Source organism: Lytechinus variegatus, chromosome 5 (assembly GCF_018143015.1).
Source record: "Lytechinus variegatus isolate NC3 chromosome 5, Lvar_3.0, whole genome shotgun sequence".
NCBI lineage: Eukaryota > Metazoa > Echinodermata > Echinoidea > Temnopleuroida > Toxopneustidae > Lytechinus > Lytechinus variegatus.
In genome coordinates, this window is record NC_054744.1 from 5,156,706 (window position 1) to 5,178,605 (window position 21,900).

The window sequence follows — 21,900 nt, forward strand, 5'->3', positions numbered from 1 at the left end:
AGAAAATCAATCTTACCGAAAAGAGTAAAATGAGAGGAGTTGATTTTAAACACGTTTCATCAAAATCGGTTACAAAATCAGAGAGTTATGGAAACTTGAGAAGTCTTGCAACACTTTCTGTAGGGATCCTCAAAATGGCTCATTTTGTGACGAAATTTTTTTAGAGATTCCCGCTTTATGCTGATTTACTCCTTCTGTTGTGGTCAGGTGGCAAGATACAACTCAAAGGATAATGGGGGGGGGGATCTGAAAACATTTGTACATACACAAATCAACCATTTGGATGTTTGCCAATTTGAGGATCCCCATACTTTTCACACTACCATATTTCTCTTATTTTAAAATCGACTTTGATGAAACCTGTTTTAAACCGATCCTCCAATTTTATTCTTTCTTCTCACATTCATTATCTCCTTGGGTTTTGGTTTTCTTGAATTCTATAAAAACAGGTCTTGAAGTCATTAAAAGATCACTCACTCTGTTCATAGTAATCTGTGGCACTGATATAACCCGGCTTCACATCTTCCACATCAAATTCTTTGGTCACGTCAAAGCTGAAGACCTGCACTTCTTCATCGAGCTGCCATGAGAAGCGTTTCCAAACCAATCATTATCATATGTGTACAATTACAAATAAATGCAGCCTACTAATGTGTAAAAATCTCATGTTTTTTCATTACATGACTACCAAGTCATCAATATATACTTTAGATACATAATTGTTATAATACTCAACACTTCAAAACAACAATTCATGAATATTCACAAACCAGGGTAAAATTAGAATCCAATAGCTGACCAAATTTGAGTATTTCATGAAGCTTTGGGGGTGTTGCAAGAAAATATTTGCGATCGATTACAAATATTCTGTTCCAATTTCACAACTGATAGATCAATGTTAGTTATGTAGAATCAGATTAAACTTCTTGTTTCAAGGAACAGATTAGCAATCAATCACTAGTTTGCAATAAACTGCAAGACGTATCATTGATTTAGAGAACAAAAATAGACTTGCAATTGATCGGTTTCCTGCAACACCCCATTAGTCAGTGATTGTTTCATAGAAATGATCATCTGATCAATGCAAGAACCACACTAGATTAGATATCGTATGTTTACATTCATATTATGTAACTTACTAAGAAGCTTTTTAATAAATTGTATTTGCAGAAAAAATACAAATTCTTTTCATCTCTAATGCATAAAATTTAAAAGGAAAAATACTGCAACAAAAGAAAATAATAATACAAATGTTGTAAATTGGAAATTTGCACTTGCTACTAAAACAATGTCTTTTGCAACTGGAAGTTTCAACAGGTTTTAACTAATCACAATTAAATCACAACAAATAATGCTTTGAGTAAGATACCAATGGCCCTTTCTTATGACTTAAGACTGATCAAACATGCTCAACATTAGTGATCCATCAATGTTATTGACAAGAGTTTTCAATAGAAGAAAAATATAATATCCATTTTAACCCTAAATCTCCCGGGGTATTTCGATTCTTGTCATTACCTGGGAGGGGGGGGGCCATTATGGCCCCCCCCCCTTAAGATCTCAGCCGCGGATTGCGCGATCACAACAAAAATTTGCATGATGGTAGAGAATGACGAAATCTACACAGTTGCTTGGTAAATTTCACTGAATTCATATGTTTTTATTTTATATGAATTAATTATGCTAATTTATTCATGAAATCATATTTTTTGCTCTGATTCACTAAATAAAGCTCCTAGAATGCTATTTTTGGGTGAAAATATTCTTTATCGCATTCCTAACAATTGTGAATGAAAAAAATTCTGGTACCAAGACCGATTTCTTATGTATTTTATTGTTTTTTAAATTTCTTATGTATTTCTCTGTTTTTACTTTTTGTTTTTTATTGTTTTTCCAATGGAAATCATTCCAGACTTAATTTTGATCATAAACAAGGCAAAATCAATGAAGTTTGATCAGTAAAAGTAGAAATAATGATACATTTATGAATTTTGGCTAAATACACAATTTGCATTGGATTTGTACATGAAATCACGTTTTTGAGCAATTTTGGGTCTGACATGCACTTACATAATGTTGCGTAATGTCGTAACCGCGTACCCGGGCATCACAAATTTGGTCTCAAAATTTGCGCAAGACTTGAAAGTAAAAAGTGAGCGGCGAGGCAAAAAGAATTTGCGCGGCAGATATATCGCGAAAATTGTCAAGGGGGAGGCCATTATGCCCCCCCCCCCCCCCCGGAGAATTAGGGTTAAAACAGATTGCGCAGGGACCTGTAAGGGCAATGATACACATATGCATCCTCATATTCAGAAATCACAAGTATTACTGGCAATCCATAGATGTGCTTAATTGGATCTGTTGCAACCCATTGTATGGCAGGGCCTAGAGAATTGTAGTTCTATGACATAATTGTTTATTATATCACTTAAAATCTTTAAAATATACAGTTGAGACCAAACGTTTACATACACCCATGGAATTCAGTGAAATTTGTTTGCTTGCCAATCGTAAAATTTACTATATCTGTATCTTCAGAAATATATGATGAATTTGGTATCAAATGAAAGAGCGTATTAAGGTAAGCTCATTCACTTGATCTGGATGCCACTGGGATTAAAGTACAGTTCAGGTGGAATTTTCTTTGAAGAAAAAAAAGGAATATTCATGCCAAATGCATTATATTGTTATTATATTTTCATTCATTGTTTCATAAAATATATAAATGTCAAATATATGCTTTATATTACATTTGCTATCATGATATGTCAGCACTGAACAAAGAAGTGTATACTGAAATGTTTGCGTTGAGAAGTAACTACCACAAATATGAAATGTTTTTGTCCAGTTCTTATTTCTAATTTGTCTAAAATATGAAGACTTTCAGGGAAAAAAATTACACCATTACACCTAAATATTTTTCAGCTCCTGATGACAAAACAATGCGATGAAAGGGGCATGACATACTCATTTGTTTGATATTGAATTTGTCATGATAGCACAAATACGTTATAAGATACAGTAAATTTTATGATGTTAGGCAAGTGTCAACTTTTCTTGGAAATTTCCTGAGTGTATGTAAATTTCTGGCCTCAACTGTAAGTATACCGGAATAGCTATGTTGCTGAGATATTATACTCACACTGTCAAAATAAAAGTTGATCTTTTCCCCATCTATTTCATGCCTCTTTATGGCAGGGTTTCTGTCTGCCAGTGATTCCAACGAAGACTTGATTGGGTAAAATCCAGACGGCGGTACCACGGTAACCAGCGCCATGTTAGATTCCTCGTCCGGAGCATCATTGTTATAACTAAGTAAATCAAAATGAGGATAAACACGAGTCACCAATGCATTAATCAAGTAGATGGGTAGTCAATTGGTTTGATTCAGAATTCTCCTACTGTTGATGTATTCAAAAATACACTCAAAACCCATCTTTCTAATCAACAGAACAAGTAAGCTGTTGCAATGACCAGTTATCTGCTATCTTTCTATTGATTTGTTGTTACATGTATATGATTGATATTTCATTACCTCTTTATGTTTTACACTTATTGATTACCAGTTATCTGTTTTCTTTCTTTTTCATTTATTGATTTGTTGTTTACGTGATTGACATTGATTCCTTTTACAATTGTACACTTATATTCATCCTTTGTTTCTAGTTAAATTGATTGTTTTATTCACGTTCTGTTTAAATTGTAAAGAGCTTAGAAGCTGTTTTGTAATAAGTGCTATATAAAAGCTCCATATTATTATTTCAATTACATGTACATCCAGTCAAGTTTTCATGCCTTCACCATTAAGGAGTATTCCCGCCATTGCAACAGGAACAGATTCTGCAACATGGTTTTAAATCTATTGAAACTGCAAATCAAATCACAATGGTCAACTGAGAGGATTTTGCCGAAAGTTGGTGGAACGGGACAGCAGATGGTCCGAAGATTCGGACTGGACGAAATATTGCAAATATGTCCAGGACGACACTGCTGTTTTGAATCACCAATTTTTCACAAACCCTGCTTTGCCATGAAGGGCTTTTCTGCGTTCCAGAAGGCGTCTGCGTAGTGGTTGCAAAAACTCCCTACTAGTATTGCAAGATTTACTATACAGTGCGTCCCAGAATAAACGAAACCGAGATTTAGCGATCATTTATCATAACTTAATCATAAATATAATAGACAAATGACCTACCAATCTAAAGCTTAGAATCTCCTCTTTCATCTGATATTACCTAGGTTATTTCTTATTCACGCATGAGTGAGCAAAAACAATTTGAAGAAAGGATACCAAAACCTCATTTGGCGGGGAGTATCTGGGTTTCAAAAAGAAAACCACATTTCCGAAAAGTTCAATATCTGCTCTTTAATTTGGTACCTCAATTACAGAAAATGGTCAAGAAATAAAAAAGTTCTGGTCATTTGAAATAAGGCTTGTATTTCCATAATTTCATGAGATAAACGTGTTTTCACCGGTTTCCCACAGAAGTTTTCGCATGGTGAACAAAAGATTTAATGCATGGCTGATCGTCAACAAAACGGAGTGTCAAGTGAGTTTGAACGCTAGCCTGGAGAACCTCTTCATTTTATGAAATTATTGAAATTCAAGCCTTATTTCAAAGGACCAGAACTTTGTTATTTCTTGACCATTTTCTGTCATTTAGGTATCAAATTAAAGAGGAGATATTGAATTTTTCAGAAATGTGGTTTTCTTTTTGAAACCCAGATACCCCCGCCAAATGAGTTTTTGATATCCTTTCTTCAAATTGTATTTGCTCACTCATGCGTGAATGAGAAACAATCTAAGTAAAATCAGATGAAAGAGGAGATTCTAAGCTTTAAATTGGTAGGTCATTTGTCTATTTTATTTATGATTAAGTAATGATAAATGATCGCTAAATCTCGGTTTCGTTTTTTCTGGGACGCACTGTATATAGTTCAACCTCTCTTACCCAGCCTCCCATTATCCGGATCTCTCTATTATCCGGACGCACACTTGTTGATATCTTTCTTTTTTTCAATCTAGTACGTGGGGATATAAGATTTCAATCTCAACTCAAAACTCCTTCGCAAACTCACTTTGATCACATACATTTTCGAATATAGTCTACCTACGTGTACAACCACAATATCTTTTATGAAAATATCCAAATCACCAAAAGAACTTAGACAGGATAACTGTCAAGTAGATCAGGGCACATCACAACCATTTCATAACGTTCTCTTTTTTTCTGGGAAAAACAGCACATGTCTCACTATCTAACTAGCACTATACATTGATACAGACAGCGCCATCTATCATGTTTGAGCCTACAGTCACAACAGTGGCTGAATTTGCGAAGTTGCGATGCTCGCTGCGATGATCCAAACTTGATACTTAGTTTCATCGAGTGATTCTCTATCTTTCGAGGTATAGTTAATATATACCTCAATCATTTCAGCAGGTGAATTATCCAAGAGTTTTGGTAGCTTATCGATTTCATTCGGACTGTAAAAAATGCCTACAAATTGCACTGACGCTGCAGTGAATACTGTCTGCTTATGCCCACTACAATATATTACGTGTAGCTACCATAGGGGAGGCAGCTGCGTGAATTTAATATTGGACCTCCCAGATCCGGATAAATTCCTTATCCGCATTTGGCTGGTCCTAACGTGTCTGGATAAGAGAGGCTGGACCGTACAAAACTTTAAACAAAATTCAAATGAGGAAGGAACTTGCATAACTGAAACCACCCATCCTTCTGGTCCAAAAAATTGCGTAACTGACAGAACACATAATAGATTCAACCCCTTTGGAAAATGTGGATGACCTTTAAATTGAGGAAAAAAACTTTTTTGCTCAGTCCAAAGAGACAGAAAGGGTACAGCCAGATTGTAAAACAATCATTACCCGACACTGATAGTGATCTTGTCGTCACTTATGATTCATATTAGTTGAAAGGGATTGATCTTGATTGATATGTGAAGCGTTGGGGCCCAGTGGATTAGTCATCTAACTTTGAAACAAATGGTCAAGGGTTCGAATTTCAGCCACTGCGTAAATTCCTTCGACAAGAAATTCATCCATATTGTGCTGCACCCAACCCAGGTGACATGAATGGGTACCTGGCAGGGATTTATTTCTTGAAATGCCTCTGCACTGTAAAAGCCAGGGTAATGATACCCAAGCCTTTAGAAGTGCATAGGGACGGTATGTCTTAATGTAATATGCGCTAAATAAGAACTGCATGTTTATTATCATCTTACCCGACACTGATAGTGATCCTGTAGTCACTTACAATTGATTTTAATTGATAAGGATTGATCTTACCCGACACTGATAGTGATCCTGTAGTCACTTACAATTGATTTTAATTGATAAGGATTGATCTTACCTGACACTGATAGTGATCCTGTAGTCACTTACAATTGATTTTTATTGATAAGGATTGATCTTACCTGACACTGATAGTGATCCTGTAGTCACTTACAATTGATTTTAATTGAAAAGGATTGATCTTACCTGACACTGATAGTGATCCTGTAGTCACTGCAGACTCCTTTCTTGCTTCTCAGGGGTTCAACGGCATTCTTCAGTGCAAACGATGGTAATTTCTCAGATGGCATCACGTTATAGTTCATGGCAATCTAAAGGGGAAAGACGGAACAGAAAGACAAATTTTACATTTGGAAAATTACTACAGGAATTTGATGATCACTGCATAATGCTTATAAAAATTTACAGAATTCAGAATTCAACAGTTAACACACTGCCTTCTGGATTTAGGTGATCATTGTACAGAGCCTATTGGAGTTTAAAAATTCGGTAGTCAATAGGTTAACAAACTGCCAAAATGAAACTGTGTGATCCCTGTATAAAGCATATGGGAATCTTAGAATTCAGATTAACCTATTGCTACTAGAACCAGGCGATTCTGGCAAAAAGAATGTTATTATGTCTCTGATATGTGATCAATTGAACTCAACTGAACTGGATCAACGGAACTCCAACTGAATTGGATCAATAGACAGAGTAGATCAATTGAATTCTACTGAACTGCATCAATTGAAATTAACTAAAGTAGATCAATTAAACTCAAACTGAATTGGATCAATTGAACTTAGCTGAATTGAATCAATCAAACTCAACTGAACTGATCAAACTCAGCTGAGATCAATGGAACTCAACTGAACTGGATCAATTGAACTCAACTGAAATAGATCAATTGAAGTCAACTAAATTTTATCTATAGAACTCAATTGATTTAGATTGACTGAACTTACCTAGATTGATTAAACTCAACTGAATGGGATCAATTAAACTCAACTGAACTCAAACTGAATTGGATCAATTGAACTCAATTAAATTTGATCTACAGAACTCAACTGATTTAGATCATTTGAACTCAACTGAACTGGATCAATAGAACTCAACTGAACTGGGTCAATTGAACCTAACTGACCTGGACTGAACTGAACTATACACTACCTGGATCAAAGCACATCCTGACTCTCTGGCCCTGATGTTCACAAATCTCAACATCCCATCAAAGTGATATTCACTCTGTTGCCTTCTGTTGACGTCGTTGACAAAGAATCGTCTACTGGTGATCCTGCCCGAGGGACGTACAAGCTTAGCATCTACGTATAAAGATACCTCCGGGTCGGTGTTGGCTGCAAACTTACCAAGGGCAGTCAGACCCATCACGGTGTCCTGTAAGAAGTTGGAAAGAACCTTTACAATCAACTATCTGCTGAAAACCTTGCATCTGATTGGCTCAGGGCAAAAACCTTGGAGAAAATCAGTCATTATGCTTCATGAACCATTTGCCTAACCTAGCACCACCGATTGTGAGACAGACACATGGTACAAATCACATCATAGGTAGCTAATCATTGATTGAGATTTGTCCCTTAATAACTTTATTTTAAGCCTTGCCTGCTTTGACATCAGGGGAGTGTTTAATAAAACAAATAATCACTGATTTGTCACTGACAAATTTAACCTATTTGGTCTTCTTGCCATTTGGCACATTGACCATTTTGGATAATTTCCAAATAAAGATCCATTGGCCCGTATTCTGAACGTGGGTTTAAATTAAACCCTGGTTAAAAGTTGTGCTTAACTATGGAGAGCCCATTAGGGCACAACTCCCTAACAGTTCACATCCAATTTATTGACTCATATCACACCCAAATTGTTCATAATTGTCTGGGAATGATGAATTAAGTATATTGAAGTATTTTTCTTCATTATGAAAGCAAAATGTTAGACACAAGATATATACAATTGAAACAGAATTTTTGAATTTTTGGCTCCCCATAATTTTAGCAGAGTTAGACCATGGTATAAGTTAAACCTGACTTCAGAATATGGGTCGTGATGTCTAATAACCGCTTTAATAGTCTACACTGAATACATTTAGATGAACTGTTTATGAATCAAACATTAATTTGACGAAGAATTAATAAGCAGACATAATGGAAATAAGGCCAAATTGGCATAAGATTGAATGATAATTAAACCATGTGGATTTTAAACCAAGTGCAGAGCAGACTAATCGACAAAATAGACCAAAGTGATAGTAGACCAACTGGGTCTACCCTTAGTGGTATTATAATTTTTTCAATTCAATTCAAATCTTTATTCCATTTCCATTCAAAACATGATACAAAGTAATATCAAGTAATACAAATCAAGTACAATCTTACAGACTAGCATTCTTACTTCATAAAGCAAAAAACAGTGTAATATTGGGCATGAATGGATATGAGGGGGGTCCACTCATAAGCAAAGCTTGTGAAGTGTGGATCCCCCTTCGCAATGAAGAAAATATAGTCGACTTGTTCATGTATGCATATATATACAAGAAAGAAAAAAGAGAAGGAACAATAAGGTCAAATCATATTGATGTGAACATAATTTCTGAACACATGCAAAGCTATTCACACAAAGAGGTCTTCGCTGTGAAGGATATGTTGCGCAATAGACAGAAGAACCAACTGCTTGTATACAGAGTGAATGTAAAGTAGTAATCTTTTAAAGGACAAGTCCACCCAACAAAAACTTGATTTGAATAAAAAGAGAAAAATTCAACAAGCATAACACTGAAAATTTCATCAAAATCGGATGTAAAATAAGAAAGTTATGGCATTTTAAAGTTTCGTTTATTTTCAACAAAATAGTTATATGAACGAGCCAGTTACATCCAAATGAGTTGATGATGTCACTCACTCACTATTTCTTTTGTTTTTTATTGTTTGAATTATACAATGTTTCAATTTTTACGAATTTGATGATTAGGACCTCATTGCCTGAAGCACAAATGTTAAAATAATGGAATTCCATGTGTTCAGGGAGGAATGAAACTTCATTTCACATGACAATGACGAGAAAATCAAAATATTTCATATTTCATATAATAAAATACAAAAGAAATAGTGAGTGAGTGATGTCATCAACTATCTCATTTGGATGTAACTGGCTCGTTCATATAACTATTTTGTTGAAAATAAGCGAAACTTTGAAATGTCATAACTTTCTTATTTTACATCCGATTTTGATGAAATTTTCAGCATTGTGCTTGTCTGATTTTTCTCTATTGATTCAAATCAACATTTTTCTGGGGTGGACTTGACCTTTAACAGTCAGTGAGCTTATACACACCTGTGTCGAGCCATAGCCTCCCTGTGCACCCCGATACTTGATCAGCCAACGGACAGTGAGCGATGTCTTCTGGCGCGCAACATCTGGCGTGTTACGCAAGAACTGGGTCAGGATCATGTAGGAGTTGATCTCGATGTTGATAGAACTGGTGGAAGCCGTGCGGTACGAGGACTGAGATGCCTGGCGGTTGCTATTCCAGTAGAGTAAGTCACCTGACATATGAAATACAAGAATTCCGAGTGATTACACAACAATTTCACTGACAATGGCCCATACTCTAAGGTCTGTTTTAACTTTGAATATGGACTTAGTCAGTGCTAACATCATCATAATCCAAAAATGTCAAGATGTAGAATTCTCATCTGCAGAGATTGGAAAACCCAGACATTAGCCACAACCTTCAGGGCAATCTAAAAAAAACATCACCGTACAAAAGTGTTTTTCTTTAGCAGACACCCGTTTATGTATTCATTGTTCAAGTTTCAAACCTGTTATCCATCATAAATCCAATATGTCATGATGCGCCTTTAGCATGAATGAATGAATGAATGAATAAGCATATATGAATCTTATATTATTTATTGTTGTTCTTTATTTCATTTATTTTATTTCCAGGCGAAAGACAATAAGAATATGTACAAGAGGAAGAAATTACCACCGACTAGTGCATGAGGATGACTAAAAGAAAAACTAGTTTCTGTTCTGAAGCTCTCCTCACTAGTCAGGGTTTACAAAATACAACAAGTGGAATTCCTATGGCCGTCTCACCTGCATCACGCAATTCAATATAGCAGCAGTGCTGACTTCGAATACTACTCTAACTCGCACAAGATGTTCAGTGATACATGGTTACTCTTATGTCCACTTTTTATGAACTAGACCAATAAACTTACAGATATGATGGTTATTCAACAAAAAACCCCAACATGGCCAAAGTTCATTGACCTTACACAGGGCTCCACACTAACCCATTTTTTCTACTGGTCCAACCTATTCATGTCGGACCAGTAGATACCCAGTTTTTCAAATTTTTACTGGTCCGAACCTAAAATCTACTGGTCCCCAAAAATAAAGAAAACATTAGAAAAATGCGCAAGTTTATTTGTCTAGCCTTTCGTTCCCCCCCCCATGAAATGAAGGAATGAAGGACAAAAAGAAAGCAAGACAGAAACGAAGAAGGAAAGAAAGAAAGGAAGGAAAAGAAAGAAAAAAATAAGAGAAAGGAAGGAAGGAAAGGGAGAAAAAGAAAGAATAAAAAAGGAAGGAAGTAAAAAAAAAGAAAAGGTAAAGAAAGGATAGATGTGAAGGAAGGAAAAAGAAAGAACTAAAGAAGGAAAGGAAGGAAGGAATAAAGAAGGAACAAAAAATAAGAAAGAAAGAAAGAAAGAAAGAAAGAAAAGAAAAAAGAAATGAAGGAAAGAAATGAAGCAATACAGAAAGAAAGAACAAATCCAGAAAGTAGTAAATGAAAGAAAGAAGAAGCAATAAAAAAGAAAGGGTTAAAGGAGAGATGGAAAGGACAAATGAAAGAAGGAGAGGAAGGAAGGATTGAAAGAAGGAAGAAAGGAATCAAGAAATAAAGGAAAGGTAAAATGATAGATAGAAGGAAAGAAATAGATAAAGGAAGGGAGGGAAGGAAATACGCAAGCAATATAAAAAAAGAAAAGGTAAAAGAATAGATGAAAGGAAGAAAAAAAGAAAGACTGAGAGACAAAGAAAAGAAATAAAAAGGTAAATGAATGATGGGTGGAAGGAAGAAGAAACGAAGAATGAAGGAAAGAAAAGGGTAAAAGAAAGGAAAGAAAGGAAGAAGAGATGAATAGGATGGATGGACTCAAGAATTAAAGAAAGAAAAATATTAAAAAGGAAGGAAAGAAAAAAAAAGAAAAGAAAAGAAAGAAAGAAAGAAAGAAAGAGAGAAAAAAATTAAATAGAGAAAAATATTTTTAAAAGGATAGAAAGAATGAAAGAACGAATAAAATAAAAAAGAAAGATAGTAAAAAAAATTAGGGAAGAAACAAAGAAAGATTGAAATGAAAGAAGGAAAGAAAGATAGGAAGAAAACAGAGGAAGAAAGCTAAAACTATCATCATAAATAATTGATCAATTTCTTTTTGGCCCAATTAAAATAGCTACGAAAGAAAGTCAGAAACCAAGTGTATCAACACACACATAAATGCATATGTGGGGCTAACTTGTATTCAGACGATATCACCCGAAACCCGATCTGTTTGAACCAAACAAAAGTGAAAATTTATCCTTTTACTGCTTACAAATGACAGAGTTACTCCAATTTTTAGGAAATATGGACATTATAAGAGCCTTTCATGAGTATGAACCGCGAATTTTGACAGTTCTGTGAGAGATTTCTGCCAGAGTTTAGCCAGGCTTCGTTCGCGCAGCCAGTAAAGAATTTACCACGTGAGTTGTGTGGGCTAGCTACATACATGTATGAACACTGTATCTGCTCTAGTAGCAATTACGTGCGATTCATTCTGTGTGTATTCTGTGTGTGAATGACAGAATTTGTCGGGGGGGGGGGGAATGGTTCGCAGTGCATTTGATCATTTCTGGAAAAGTTATTGGCCCAACAATGGTTTTTATTACTGGTCATGTCGGACCCTTAAAATCTTGCTATTTTTGGAAAAAATTACTGGCCCGACAATGATATTTTTTACTGGTCATGTCGGACCAGTAAATCTTCCTAATTCTGAAAATCTACTGGCCCGACAGTGATTTTTACCGGTCTGGGACCGTCGGACCGCCGCTAGTGTCGAGCCCTGCCTTACATGACCTTCGACCTTGATCATGTGACCTGAAACTCGAAACAGGATGTTCAGTGATACTTGATTACTCTTATGTACAAGTTTCATGAATCAGATCCATAAACTTTCAAAGTTATGATGGTAATTCAACAGATACACCCGATTCGGCCAAAGTTCATTGACTTTGACCTTGGTCATGTGACCTGAAACGCGCACAGGATGTTCAGTGATACTTGATTACTCTAATGTCCAAGTTCAATGAACTAGACCAATAAACTTTCAAAGTTATGATGGAAATTCAACAGATACCCCCGATTCGGCCAAAGTTCATTGACCCTAAATGATCTCTGACCTTAATCATGAGACCTGAAACTTGCACAAAATTTTCAGTGATGCTTGATTACTATTATGTCCAAGTTTCATGAATCAGATCCATAAACTTTCAAAGTTATGATGGGAATTCAACAGATATCCCCAATTCGGCCAAAGTTCATTGACCCAAAATGACCTTTGACCTTGGTCATGTGACGTGAAACTCATGCAGGATGTTCAGTGATACTTGATTAACCTTATGTCCAAGTTTCATGAACTAGGTCCATATATTTTCTAAGTTATGATGACATTTCAAAAACTTAACCTCAGGTTAAGATTTCGATGTTGATTCCTCCAACATGGTCTAAGTTCATTGACCCTAAATGACCTTTGACCTTGGTCATGTGACATGAAACTCTAATAGGATTTTCAGTAATACTTGATTAACCTTATGGCAAAGTTATATTAACTAGGTCCATATACTTTCTAAGTTATGACGTCATTTCAAAAACTTAACCTCAGGTTAAGATTTGATGTTGACGCCGCCGCCGTCGGAAAAGCGGCGCCTATAGTCTCACTTTGCTTCGCAGGTGAGACAAAAATAAAAATTGGTATAAAATGGCAATAAATGTTTAGATGCATTACTTATTACAACAAAGAACTTAATAATATAAAGAGTGTCCGTTATTATCATCACTAGCATTACTACTATTATTACTTTTATAATGAACATATTAAAGCAGAGTCTCACCTTCAGATACAGCACTTTCATTGAGTTTGGTCAGGACCTGATCGAGTTTTGAACTGAGGTTGCTGTCAGTTTCCGAGCTCGTTTCTGCCAGAGCCAAAGCATACGCTATCTGAGCCAGGGCATATGTATCCTCCACAGAGTCCAGGTCTGCTAGCACACACTCTAAGCCTTTCACTACACCTTCATCCTACAATTGACAAAAATCAACATCTCATAAATTACCAAATAATGAATAATAAAAAAGGTATATTTACCCAGGGCAGCCACTTCAGTTCCAAAAACTGTTCTCCAGCAGGCCCTGCTGTTATCATTACCCCGGCTAAGCCAGGCTACCTATTCAGGTGCACACAGGTTTTTGAGGAATTACCTCCTACCGGTACCCACTTACCTCAACTGGGTGCAGAGGATGTGGATGAATTCTGTAGGAAACTGCGACATGGCTGGGATTTGAACCCACGACCCTCTGTTTCAAAGTCCAGAGAATAATCCACTGGGCCACAACGCTCCATAACAAAGTTCTTGTCATGAACGCATAACTATTATACATGTCCTCAAAAAGCATTTTCTCCGAAATAATTTGATACCATTTTTTATTTTGTATCCACGTACATGTATGTTTAGGCTTGTATAATCACGAGACCTTCTTATCTTGAACCATATCTAAGCCTGGGTATTTTGGGAGTTTATATGGCTGGGGAAGGAGCCTCCTAGGCCATCGACCGCACCGAAAATTTACATGCAGCACCAACACCAAACTCGATTATGTGTTAGAACTATGGAAGACAATCTAAACAGTGCTTCCAACACCAACACCAAATTTGATTATGTGTTGGAGAATGGAAGGTAATCTAGAAAGTGCTTCAAACATCAGCACCAACACCAAACTGGATTAAGTGTTGGAACTATGGAAGACAATCTAAATAGTGCTTCCAACACCAACACCAAATCTTATTATGTGTTGGAGATTGGAAGGTAACCTAGTCAGTGCTTTAAACATCAGCACCAACACCAAACTCGATGATGTGTTGGAACTATGGAAGACAATCTAAATAGTGCTTCCAACACCAACACCAAATTTGATTATGTGTTGGAGAATGGAAGGTAATCTAGAAAGTGCTTCAAACATCAGCACCAACACCAAACTGGATTAAGTGTTGGAACTATGGAAGACAAACTAAATAGTGCTTCCAACATCAAAACCAAATTTGATTATGTGTTGGAGAATGAAAGGTAATCTAAACAGAGCTTGAAACATCAGCACCAACACCAAATTTGATTAGATGTTGGGGCTGAGGAAGGCAATTTGAATTGTGCTTCAAACATCAGCATGAACACCAAATTGGATAAAGTGTAGGAATTATAGAAGACAATCTAAATTGTGCTTCCAAAAACATCAACACCGAACTTTCAACCAAACACCCAATGCCTTTACTTACATCAGCAGGTAGGCCGGCCTCGAGGTACGTCACGATGACGTAAGCAGTCAACATGGATTCACTGCTCACACCGCCCTGTGTGAAGAATAAGAAAACAGCAAAAAGATAGAAAGATAGAAATGAAGGAATGTAAGAAGAAAATTGAAAAATAAGAGATTTATAAGATTAAGAAAATCAGAAAAATGGTAAACGCAGCACTGGAAGAATGTACAGAAATGTTGTTACAAAATTTTGACGACAATTATATGGTTATAATAGAAAAGAGCTGTAAGCCCCAAAAAGAAAATCTCTTGAATCTCATCTGCATCTGAAACTTGAATCAATTTACATGACTGAATAGTAACCCTTTGCACACTTAATATGAAATCAACAGTGAAAATTGTATTCTTGATATTTTCTATGAATCTAGATTTCCATATTGTACCTATGATTCTGATCATAATTGGATAGATGTTACCCGAGAACAAGGCTGAGCCCTTCTTAGTTTCTCCAGTATCTAAAGGTAAAGTCTAATCTTAAAAATCCTTGAATTTGATTGTATAAATGTGCACATTGCAAAAGGGGTTGATCATTCTGTGTTCAGGATATGTTTTAACACAATCCTCCTACCATCATAGCCTTGTAGCCGAGGTGACCGACGGATCGGATGCAGCCGGTCTCTGGATCCTGCAGATTCTTCAACCATGCCATGCTAACATTCATATCGGCCTTGTCCACATAGATAAACTTACTAGCCTGAGCTAGAGATCTCACAACAAAGGCAGTCAACCAGGTATTACCTAAAAGAGAGAGAGAGGGGAAGCAAAACCATTACGTGGGTTAGTGGTTTGAGCACTGGACTCGTGACTGACCATGAGGTTGCGAGTTTGAATCCCTGCTTTGCCATTAGTTCTGCTTTGACTAAAAAAGGCCCAAGAGTAATTTCCGTCTTCTTTAAGGCAAGCCACTGCAATATGACTAGTAAACCCCGATGCAAAATGTTTCTTATGTACTTGGTTACCAGCTTGGCATTATGAGACAAAAAGTTAAGCTGCCGAGTTCCTGCAGGAGTTAATCCTGGGATACTTGGGACTTTTGAAATGATGATATTGAAAGAGAACCCTATTATTACACATCAAGTTTCAGATCAGCATTAACAAACAAACAAACATATTTTTCACATACAACACATCAAGTTTCAGATCAGCATTAAAAACAACATATTTTTCACATACAACTAAGGGAATTATGCTGGTCTGATAGCAGATCCAGTATTTCAAAAAGTAAGGGATGCTGGGGAAGATATTGGTAATATCAATATGTGTGTTGAATGAGCAATTCTGGAAATAAAGAGGGAGTACATGTACGCATCCCTTAGTACACAACATCCCCCCCCCCCGATCTGTCACTGTACTCGTCAAACAAAATTCCATATTGCAGACATATATGATGACTTAACACAATATCTTGTAAAAGTTCTCTGACTTACCAGATTCATCACTTTCTCCAAATGCGGAGAACGAGCCGTCTCTATGGCGATAGTTGAGTTCCCGTTGGTAACCGACCCTCATGTTGCGTTTGAGCGTTTCCTCTTTGTCCCTGTTCTTATCCGTGAGCTGGTTGGTGGCTGTCAGGTACTCCAGGGCCACGATGTTGGGTACAAAGCCAAGCATGTTCTGCTCTCCGCAACCTGTTGGAAGGCGGATCAGGTGCTCGAGATTCTCCAGGCTTGGGCCAAGCATATCGCCTGATAACAAAATGATAGTGCATGACTTGTATACTAACCTGAAATATTAATAATAATAATAATCCGCTTTTATATAGCGCTTAATACATCGGAACGACGTGTCTAAGCGCTTTACAGATATATTATTACCCCGGTCATCGGATTCAATCAGTCATTCCCGCACACAATGTGTGCACATCCTCCACTCCCTGGGGAGTATTCCAGTCAGTCGCCGGTGAGGCGCACTCAGTACTGGACAAGCTACAATGACTTTCACATCCTACCGGGTACCCATTTAGCACCTGGGTCGAGAGTGGCAAAGTGTGGATTAACGCCTTGCCAAAGGACGCCAGACCGCGGTGGGATTCGAACACACGACCCTCTGTTTACAAGGCGAGAGTCAGAACCACTACACCACGGCTCCTCCACTGCAAATATTGCATTCCCTGTGATCCATATTTAAACTTTTGCATTGTGAAATAAAGGAATTCATCCCCCCCCACAACAAATAAATGCCGATGCTAGAAAAATGCCATCAACTTCTCGCTTCTTCTATGCAAAATGTCACAAAAATGTTGGTTACGTGTATTTACTAATAAAGTCACTTCCACAAATGCAGTGTAGACCAAGTGGCAATTAGACCATATTGATAGTAAACCAAATAAAAGGTATATCCAGTTCATAGTTACTTCATGGACAATTTTGGTCAAATGACCTTTAATTTCTTTCATAATTATAGGCAGATCTCATAGCAACATATTACATAAGCATGCCTTACATAGCAAGATGAAGAAATAGAATAGACCAGGTGACTCGAATAGCACATCAATGAACACTCTGTGAAGGTATTTAATGCATTTCTACTTTGAATGCATATTATAGCATGTTGTACAACGTGTTGTTGACGGACATGTTGTTGTTGGGGATGTAAATATAAAACACAATTCAAAAGAATATATGAATAATCAAGAGATCATAGTTGGTAACTGCTTCTCTCATTAAATTTTAAACCACCATGTCACTTGAGTACCAATAACCTTCCTCTGATCACGCTCAGAATCTTCTGATCATGCGCAGAGTAGAACTATGAACTGGCTTCTATCTCACAAGTAGACCAACTGCTTTTGGACCAAGCATTATAACCATTATACCATGCATTGTGTACCCTAAACAGCAATTAGACCAAATGGGTATTGCCCAAGTATCATTAGACCATCTGAGAAGTAGGACCAAGTGAGTATAAACCATGCGTTGTGTATCCAAAACTGCAATGAGCCCAAATTTGTATTAGACCAAGGAGGTAAGCTCGACGAGTACTAGACTATAAACAATAAGATCACGTGCTGTGTACCCAATTGAATAAGTTAGCCCTAGTAGTATCAAGGCCACCGCACACCTTACGACCAGTCCATGATCCAATTTTTTAACAATGGCATTTTGCTCATTATGTGAATGAAAAGTTTCTTTCTATCTGAGGTTCAAATTAACTGAAAGAATACTAATGAAGTTCAAATTAACTGGAAGAATACTGATACATATTTTGGGTAACTGCAAGCATTTATTTTGAAATAAAGGCCAAATCACATTCAAATTGTAGCCCATCGTATGATTGCTTTGATACAATTACGAATAGGTATTAAATTCCTTATTATACTAATAAGGATGATAGCATACTTGCAGATTTGAACATAGGTATGCGTACAATGATTTAGAACATTACACAGTAAGATATTCCATGTCTCAATATTAGCATCAAATTCTACTATGTTTTTTTCTTCAAAATTGCGACGCAGACCAATGATAAGGCATGCGTCGGCCTTTAATCTATCTGAGAAGCACTTGTGGATGAGTGAATATAAAAAATAAGCTACTCACCAGTGACAATAACTTTGCCTGAAACAGAGTCTGGGACTACATGAATGGCTCCAGTTTGATTTAAAAGATATGTAGGCACCGATACACGTTGCGTGTACGTGTTGAATGGATAATCTGTTCATGAAACATCGAATAATGCATATGTGATTTTTTATTTACTACAAAAGAACATCTGTAAACAAAATGACGATAATGAAAATAATGTTGATGCTAGATATACAAACGTTAGGTGAAAATTTGGGAATCTCATTTTATATCACCACTGGGAGATACCTCACAAGGATTTAAGTTTGACTGGTGGGAGGTTGCAAGGCACTTGCAATCAAATGCAAGTCAATAATTGGTCACATAATCAATCGTAAGTCTAGAAATTGATCAAAAATTGGCAATTGATCCCAGGTAGGTATTCCATAAGCTGTTTGTAAGTTAGGATCGACTATAAGAACGACTGGTGAACCTTTCTTAAGCTCAAAATGATCACCAATTAATACTTGATGGTGAATATTATTTGCCACAAGAAAGGATCACCGTTCGTTCTCAAGGTCACTGACCTCTCAACTTTAAATACGAGCAGCTTTATGAAACGACCCCTTGTCTGCTTCTCTATGTGCTATAAAACTGTAATGATTGTGTTGATAAAAAGATGTCTATCCCTATTATCTATTCTGAGTTCAATAATTTAAACATCAAAGTGGATATCACATCAGTATAGAACAGTTTATTATTTTCTATCCATGAAGGTTTTTTTTGGGGGGGATGATAACAGACAAAACTAAGAGCTGCAATTCCTGCAAACTCCAAATAATACAGTCATTATAGATAAATAAGTGCTATGGGATTTTTCCCCATTTTTATGATTAAAGAATTCGAAGGAGTAATCGTCACTTTTTTGTGGTGATTAATTTTTAATTATACGTTCTTTCTTACCAGCCAAACAGAAGTACGAACTCCAAGAATAGTCTTCTGGTACTCCTTCAGCCTGAAAATATAAGCGGAAAAAGATTCCTTTAATACTATTTTCATTTACATGTATACAGTGGTGCTTAAAAGTGAACGTTTTTTTAACTGTTCAACTACTGCTATGTTTTAGATATTTAATTGTGAAGTCAGGTGATAAAATATTGCATTCAATAAAGTTTGTTTCTCTGGGCTTGCCGAACATTGCAGTGTTGTTGTCTACGCTCAACACTCGGCATGAAAGAATGCATTCTGTTGTGGGGTTCACAAACTTTTGAGCACAACTATACATTATCATGTGCAAATACAGATTATGAGTAATCGGGGAACAATAACAAGGGCTTATGTGGATGGCCAAAGTTGCCAGTAACATCTATATGTGTACACATAGGCGGTGGAAGCGGGGGGACCTGCTGATAACCTTTTTTTTTTCTTGTCAAATTTTTACCTGTGTCCATCCAAAATTTCAGGTGATGGACCCCCCCCCTTAATTTTTTGGCTTCCGCCGCCAATGTGTGTACACGATACACAAATGGTACAAAATACAGGTACAGGTAGGATAGAGGAAACAGAAGGAATTATTCATTAAACAGTCAAGAGAAAGGAGTTGTTAAGTAAATGTGAACAGTCACCACAAAACCAACAATAAGTCGCCAAAATGAATTTTGAGATTTTTGTCGAGTTTGAAAAGGCACATCCCTGATGCTTTACATGAGACATAACTTGTCAGAAGGGTTCAACAGTAACCCGCATAAGTACCTGATAGCATTCAGAAGCCAGGAGAGCTCTTCAAAAAAATAAGAAGAAAACTACATTTGACGGAAGTAAGAGGTTTACTCAAGCATGAGATGAGTGTATTGTGCAATCTCTGTGATACTTCCAAGCAATTAAACCCCCAAAACTTGTGTAAAAAATTTGTTGTACCTTGTCTTCTATTCTTCTGTACAATTCTTAATTTTGACTGTATGAAGAAGAATCACTTTCCAGATAAGCTAATTGTTTATATTTGCTTTTTGAAGACCAAATTACTATTTTGGCTTGAATCAGAGAACCCCCCTTTGAGACTTGTTGGTGGTTTGGGCAGGCTGGTCATAAAATGATGTTTTTTAATCAAAACTGATTTGTTTACATGACTTAACAGTCTAAAGATTAACGGGAGAGATTATTCCACAGTAACTGTCCTTGAGAAAACAAGAAATATCGCTGAAGGTGATGAATACCCACACCAACATCAGGACTACTGCAAGCTTTTTGAATGATTCATTGCCATAAAATGCTGTTGCCATGGCAATTCACATTACCACACGACTAGAAAATGCATCTTGCATATTTTTTTACACTAAGAGCAATGACTTTGCCAGATTTCATATGATAAGATAAACAAAATGAGGAAGTACTTTGATATGATTTCTCTTAATACCTTGACAAATAATTCTCTCCTGACGGTGTCCTCGGCTCCTGCTACTTCACTGACGATTTCATTCCCACACAGGGTGTAGGAGTCAACCACAGATACACCATTCACTACAGTCAAGAAAGATCAAAATATATTCATTGAATTAATACCTCTTTCACTAACTCAACATTATTTGGTCTGCACCAGTCCCGCACTAAAATAGTCCGCATCCAAAATTGCATTCAGTAATAGTCGCATTGCGCTACTTCTACGATCACCCATTCAAAAACTCGGGCACATGAGGGATAACTGTCATGGTAACTGAACACACCATATACAGAACCATTCAAGTTCTCTGTATTGTTACCTTTGTCTACCAGAGGAATTTCGGCTGGGGCCTGGTGCTGCAAGCATTAAAAGTAAACTCTTTGGTTGGCGCCCGGGCAGGCCTGGCACTGGCCTGGTGCTGATAAAAGCAGCACCAAAATAGCCAGGGCCTGGCGCAGGCTAGATTGGCCTGCGCTTTTCATAAACTAAACATGTTTTTACTTAGCCCGGGCCTGGTCCGGACCAGCAACTTACTGAAAGGGGTATAACTTTCTCATTGATCAACAATAAGTTTTCCAGTATACAGAAAAAAGAAAAAAAAATCAAGAACACAGAATTTCCAGAGAAATACAATTTTTCAGGCCCCCCCCCCCAAAAAATAAAGTGCAAATCAAAAAAATAAAACACCTGCTTTGTCAACTACCTTTTCTTTGGTCGCATCCCACATGGACTAGCAAGCAGAGCCCTGTGCATAAAAGTAGTTACCATTATGATAACTTTGCCATGCAATGTTAACTTGCATGGAATCCTTGATTTTGATTGGTTGTTGATCAGCTTAACCATGGCAGTTACAACTGGAAGGCAAAGTTACCTATAGTAACTTGTATGCAATGGGGCCAAGCTTGTTCGAAAAACCTTCAGTTTAATTGCCATTTAACCCAGTTACTACTGTCTTATTTCTAATTAGGCTGCACATAATTCGTCTATCAAATATCAACTTGGTCTA

At 36.8% G+C, this 21,900-nt stretch overlaps 1 protein-coding gene across 2 annotated transcripts in view; it reads right to left on the reverse strand.

Moving 5' to 3' along the window:
* LOC121415126 (pregnancy zone protein-like) overlaps positions 1–21,900 on the reverse strand; it is a 76,203-nt gene that overhangs the window by 13,748 nt on the left and 40,555 nt on the right. For both annotated transcript variants that reach the window (XM_041608227.1, XM_041608228.1), the window contains exons 21-32: positions 20,871–20,974; positions 19,421–19,472; positions 18,494–18,607; positions 16,382–16,639; positions 15,523–15,692; positions 14,914–14,988; positions 13,478–13,664; positions 9,650–9,861; positions 7,472–7,696; positions 6,506–6,630; positions 3,143–3,311; positions 478–580 (exon numbers count right to left, since the gene is read on the reverse strand). In XM_041608227.1, the coding sequence (XP_041464161.1) occupies positions 478–580; positions 3,143–3,311; positions 6,506–6,630; positions 7,472–7,696; positions 9,650–9,861; positions 13,478–13,664; positions 14,914–14,988; positions 15,523–15,692; positions 16,382–16,639; positions 18,494–18,607; positions 19,421–19,472; positions 20,871–20,974 (1,794 nt within the window). The remainder of the gene's footprint in view (positions 1–477; positions 581–3,142; positions 3,312–6,505; positions 6,631–7,471; positions 7,697–9,649; positions 9,862–13,477; positions 13,665–14,913; positions 14,989–15,522; positions 15,693–16,381; positions 16,640–18,493; positions 18,608–19,420; positions 19,473–20,870; positions 20,975–21,900) is intronic.